The 5,873-nt window shown below is 38.1% G+C and overlaps 1 protein-coding gene across 6 annotated transcripts in view; it reads right to left on the bottom strand.

The window, feature by feature from the left end:
* Positions 1 to 3,752, bottom strand: part of LOC102583218 (uncharacterized) — an 8,663-nt gene extending 4,911 nt beyond the window's left edge. For 3 of the 6 annotated variants that reach the window (XM_006352034.2, XM_006352035.2, XM_006352031.2), the window contains exons 1-2: positions 3,421 to 3,751; positions 1,459 to 2,743 (exon numbers count right to left, since the gene is read on the bottom strand). In XM_006352034.2, the coding sequence (XP_006352096.1) occupies positions 1,620 to 2,741 (1,122 nt within the window). In that variant the 5' untranslated portion in view covers positions 2,742 to 2,743; positions 3,421 to 3,751 and the 3' untranslated portion in view covers positions 1,459 to 1,619. The other 3 variants (XM_015310771.1, XM_006352033.2, XM_006352032.2) reach the window with 3 other exon arrangements.
* Positions 3,753 to 5,873: the final 2,121 nt, after the last annotated feature.

Here is a 5,873-nt window from a genome sequence, read left to right on the forward strand (position 1 = left end):
AAAATACTTTTAACCAATTATTTTGAGAAAAAAAAAAAAAAAAAGGGGGGAGGGGGGGGGGGGGGGGGAGCAGGTATAACGTGCAAACTCGACACTAGAAAAACATGACTATGTAAGTTGGGTTTTTCTGCTCAAACAATTCTTTGAAATGGGAAATTGGAAGGAAATGATTAAACTGGATAAGTCATCGAATCAGCAGAGTCAAATGCAATTATGAATGTTACGGAACATGAGTCATGTATCTGAGCTGCTAAAATGTCAAAACGACAAATGAAGGAACAGGGACTTGAGAGCATTGTGAGCCAGTCGAAAGATCTGACACCATAAGATGGAAGTTGGGGAAACAATGTGCTTTTTCAGTCAAGTCCTTATATGAAAAGCTTTTGGTGAGAGCAGAGGAGGTTTTCCTGTAAAGCCAATTTGGATTCCTAAAGGTGCCAAGGAAGGTGTGCTTTTTCACACGATAAGCTGCTATAGGGGTGATTTTGACGGCGGAAAACATTAGGAAAAGGAAAGTTGTTTCTATCAGCAGGTGTTACTTATGCAAGGAGGTAGGCGAAGATGTAGATCATCTTCTACTACATTGCAGTCTGGTCACGAGACTTGTGGAATATGTTCAGTTAATTAATATATCTGTGGTGATGCCAAAGTTAGTGAAGGATTTGCTGTTTTGCTGGAAAGCTGGAAGAAGCAGGAGGAAGAACAGGCATGGAATGTTGTTCCTCTGGCTTTGACGTGGATCATTTTGAGAGAGAGAAATAAGTGGGCTTTTGAAGGGGTAGAATTGAGTTTTGGGCAGTTAAGGAGTAGTCTCCGATCCCTTATTTATTTTTGGTGCGCCTATGTAGTTCTGGATTGTTTAAAGGATTGAATGTTTTTGTAGAGAACCATATCTTTTTATAGTTTCTTTAATTTTAGGTATACTTCCTGTATACTGCCGATTTTTGGCCTTTGATTTATGAAATGAAACCGTTTACCTGATCAAAAAAAAAGAGAAAGAAACAAGATTGAGGAAAAGTTGGCACACTTGGTCCTTTTGAAATAAATAGAACTTACCTTACTGATCAGAAAAAAGCAGGGAAAATAAAAAGCAGGGAAAAATAGTATGAACATGGCAAGAAGTTGCCTTTCATTTTATTTTATTTTTTACAAGTAATGATAGACTTTATTGATGTAAAGAAGTTGCATTTAAGTAATGCCTTTCCAATTGGTGAAGCATCAAATTTGAAAAAGAAATAAGGGATCCATAGCCACAAACTAGAATTTTTGGGATAAAACGATGGCGAATAGCAAAGATCAAATGAATCAAAAAAGCAATCCTATAACATCAACTTGCCAATCCAAACTATACACAAAAGGTAAGGCAGGGGTGGAACTATCCCAGGAGGAAAGGTGCCACTTGTTAGACCCTCACAGAAGTAGTATAAGAAGTAAAACTGTTGCATTGCTTTGCATCACCTGATAAATTTTTAGCTAGGTCAGTCACTTGCTGCCTCGATAGATTTAAATCCAGCTCTGCCAAGCCATTCGCCTGAAATAGTTTAATTTCCAATGCACATTCCATGTTGAAATGGGAAAAGCCATATGGTGGTTCACCTACATTTACAAGTTGGCCAATGCTATAACTGAGGAACTGAGAAGAATAAGCATCCATTATCCCAGTGCAGTCTGATCTCCATTCCAACCTGAAGTTTCTTCCCTCTAATGATTTTTCCCCATTTTCCAATGAGATTATAGTAACTCCCCCGCCATCTCAACTTCATCAAATAGGTATCACCAGTGTCATCATCTCGAGCATTAATATTCATCTGATGTTCATTTCTCAGTTGTTCTCTGGCTTGCTGTGACCAGTAAAAAAGAATATGATCTTCAACAGCCTTACCGGGCAAAGTAAGAAATGGATGATTGGTATCCACATCAGACAATGTAAGTGCCTTCTTAATAGGCCAGTTATCCATCGCCGAGGCTGTGGCAACATACCGCTCCTGGGGAACTGAGAAGAACAAGCATTCATTTGCCCAGCGCAATCTGATCTCTTTCCCAACACCAAGTCCCTTCTGCCGAATTATTGCTCCCCATTTCCCAATAAGGTTATAGTAATTCCCCCTCCACTTAAATTTCATTATATAACCTTCGCCAGTATCATAATCTCGGGAATTTACATTCACATGCTCCTCCTTCCTCAGCTGTTCTTGTTGCTGAGGTGTCCAATGCACAAGGATATGATCCTCAACTAATCGACGTGGCAGAGGGAGAAATGGATGATTGGTGTCCACATCAGAGAGTGTCAAGATCTTCTTAATGGGCCAATGGTCCTGCACTACTGGTGCTGCAACCATCCGAATTGGTGGGACTGCAACAATCTGCTGCTGTGGGACCGAGAAGTGCAAGCACCCATTTTCCCAACGTATTTTAATCTCTTGCCCTACATCAAGTCCTTTCCCTCGTACAACTCTGCCCCACTTACCAATCAGATTGTAATAGCTTCCCCGCCATTTCAACTTCATCACATACATCTCACCTGTATCATCATCTCGGGCATTAAAATCTACTTGGCCTTGGGCTCTCAAATGCTCCTGTTGTTCTGTTGTCATATGCAACACAATGTGGTTCTCCACTTGTTGCCGAGACAAAGTGAGGAATGGATGAGTGATATCTACATCAGACAATGTCAGAGCCTTTTTGATAGGCCAATGATCCTGCATTTGGGGTACACAGCTGTATATCGCTGCTCTTTTCATTCCTACAACAACCACAGATAAGAATCAAATTATAATGTTAAAAAATTATCAACAACAGCATAAATTGCAAGGCTAATAACACAAATAAATCTGACGAGCAACATTTCAATCATGTATGCCCTTAACCCAAACTAGTTAGGGAATTTAGAGGATTTACCTTAATTAGACAACTTTTACAGCCTACCGCACCCTCCTTTACTCCCCTCAAAATTTAAGCTAGTACGTGAATAGATTCAAACATACATCACGCTAACGACAAAGTCATTTTGTACAAAAACTCTCACTTGATCATTAATTTAACATAGTAACAAGACAGATAATATATGGACAAACTTAAAATCAATTACTAATTGTTTCAGACCTAGTTAAAAATTAGATAAGTGGAAAAGAAACATTTCTGTTTCAGACAAGAAAAACTCACTGCTTTGAGACCAAAACCCAGTACAGCTACTCCTACTACTACCACTAAGACTTAATTCCAAATTCATTGGGTCTGATATGTAAATCCTCAAATACCCATTCAAATCTAACACCAAACATGCCCCAAAAAAAAAAAAAAACTTGAATGAAAATATATAAAGTCAATGATAAGAATCTTGTTTTGCTCCATTAATCAATTCATAAAGGCATCAGCTTTGATACTTAGCCAAGAAAAACAAAGGTGATTCTAAGTTGTTACCAAAGTGGCACTAAGCTGAAGAAAACAAAACACGTTGGGTAGCTGAGAAAGAGATAGTTATTGGGGATGAGGTTAAGTGTGTGTATATATATATATTAGAGGAAAAAGTGAATCTTGGATCACAAGGGTTTGGAGGGCCAACAAGAAATAGTATGATGAACAACACATTTGATGAGAAGGAAAAGCATGTGAGTAGCGGTTTGAATTGGGAGAAAAATAGAGGTAAGAACGCAAATTGTCATGTCTTGATGATTGTGAATGGTGGGTGATTGATGCTTTGTGTGAAAGAAGAAACAACAAAAGAGGGTCATTGCCCGACCCAATTGGTGTGATTAGGTATTTTACACAAAATACCTCCATTTTACTACTCCTTCAACTTTAGTTGTTGGGTCCTTCAATTTTTTTATTTCTCTCTTTTTATAAACAAATAAATAAGTAAACACAAATCAATTATTTACTAAAATCTTAGCGGTTTAGTTGATTGACAATTCCTTCCCCATTACTTCTTTTCCTATCACAATTTTTGTTTAAAAATAGATATATTGTTTGACCAAATTTTATTTTGAAATCGACATTTCTGTTTATAATTCAAAATTAAATGAGTCCTTAGTTTCTATTATCTTGTGGAAGTATTATTTTTTTTAACTAGTCATGACAATTGACAAGTAAATACATGTGTTATGACATCGTTTTTTCTCAAAATTGTCTTTATGGGTCTCGTAGTATGAGAAAAATAAATAAATGCCCCCCCTCTCTTCAGTCTTTGGAATTTCTTCTTCGTTGTCGTCCTTTTCCATCACCCCTATTTGAGACTTTCCCAGTATTCCCCTCCTACCAACTTATAAAAAATTCAGATACAGAAATTGATCTCATAATTTAGTTTTCCTCAATGATTTTAGAATCAATTTTGATAATATCAAGATTCAATTGTCGTGACCAGCACCCAGGCCAATCCTCCTATGAATGAACATGTCACGACCCAAGGTAGCCCTTAGGTGTACATGGCGTATAGGAACCCGAGAGGCCCCATACAAGCCACTTGTAACTCCCGGAAAACTAATAGGTGAAACTAGAGCTTTACGTGTGAGTTGTTGAGTTTGATGTGGGGTTTTATGTTGTAAAGTGACTTCCCGAGCTTAGGTTGAGGGGTTAAACGTCAAGGTACGACCCCCTAAGGACCAACCAAGGGTCCTTGAGGGGGACCCTAAAGTCTAACCCCAAGGCTGCCCCAACAACCAAAATCTGCCAATTTTGCCTGACCCACGGATGGGACCTACGGGGGGTAGGTCCCTCCACGCCTTGTGGGGAGGCTTCGTGAGTGAAGGGCCTATTTTAGGAGCCCAAGTCCACCATCCACGGACCTGCAGGACGGGGCGTGACCCCACTCACGTTCCGTGAGTCCTGGGTCGTGGATGGCACCTGAGTTTCTGCCTAGGTTCGGTCAAGGGAGGGGCAACTTGGTAAATTCCTAGGGTGGTTAGTTAAGTTAGGGGTCATTTTCTATTGATTTATTAGACTTATTTAAGACCTTTTTAAGTCATTAACCACCCCTTTACAATTCATAATTCCCAAACCCAAATAGTAACCACCTCCTCTCCAAATATTCTCTCTCTAGAAACTCCATTGAAGAAGAAGAACAATGTCAAGGTCTAGGGCTCAAGGAATCTTCTTTTCCAACTCAATTTCGTCAGGAATCTTCAATTGAGGTATGGTAGTTTTGATTCATGGTTATCTTTCCATCCATGAAGTCCTCAAACCTTCAATTTCAAAGTTGGAAATTCTCCAAAACTAAGGGTTTTCATTCTAGGTCATGGATCCTTTCTCAAAATGTTTTCAATGGTTTAATTAACATATATTAAGATTGAATTGCTGTTTTATGGTGGTTTTAAGATAAAATTCCCCATGAATCCATGATTTCCCCATAACCTTAATTTATGACTATGTGATGTGGGTGAATTGTAGTAAGATGAATGTTATGCAATCGATCTTGTAATGCTTTAGTTACTTAAATTATGTCATTATTCATGCCTAAATTGTAGTAATTCTAGGTGTATTGGTGAATTGTGATTCATGGCCTTGAAGGAAAAATTATGAAGATTGATGTATAATCATGATGCTTATGTATATGCTTTGTGATTTCAATGAAAGTAATGTGACCATGACTACAATGCAATTGTGATATTATTGTAAGGTTATTCTCAATTATACACTTGTGAATGATGATGATATATTGTGAAAGGTTTCTTAAATGTAATGTTATACCTTGAATTGGTAGGCTTAGGACATCCTCTTCTTGTGTAATTGAAAGTGATCTTGATTGATGTACCTTGAATTGGTAGGCTTATGGCATTCTCTTCTTGTGTAACTAATTTATCTTGACTTAATGAACATTGAATCGGTAGACCTAATGGTGGTAGCCCTTTCATGATGAGTCTATGAACTAATGTAATGAT

This window comes from Solanum tuberosum, unplaced genomic scaffold (genome assembly GCF_000226075.1).
Source record: "Solanum tuberosum cultivar DM 1-3 516 R44 unplaced genomic scaffold, SolTub_3.0 scf00137, whole genome shotgun sequence".
Taxonomy (NCBI): Eukaryota; Viridiplantae; Streptophyta; class Magnoliopsida; order Solanales; family Solanaceae; genus Solanum; species Solanum tuberosum.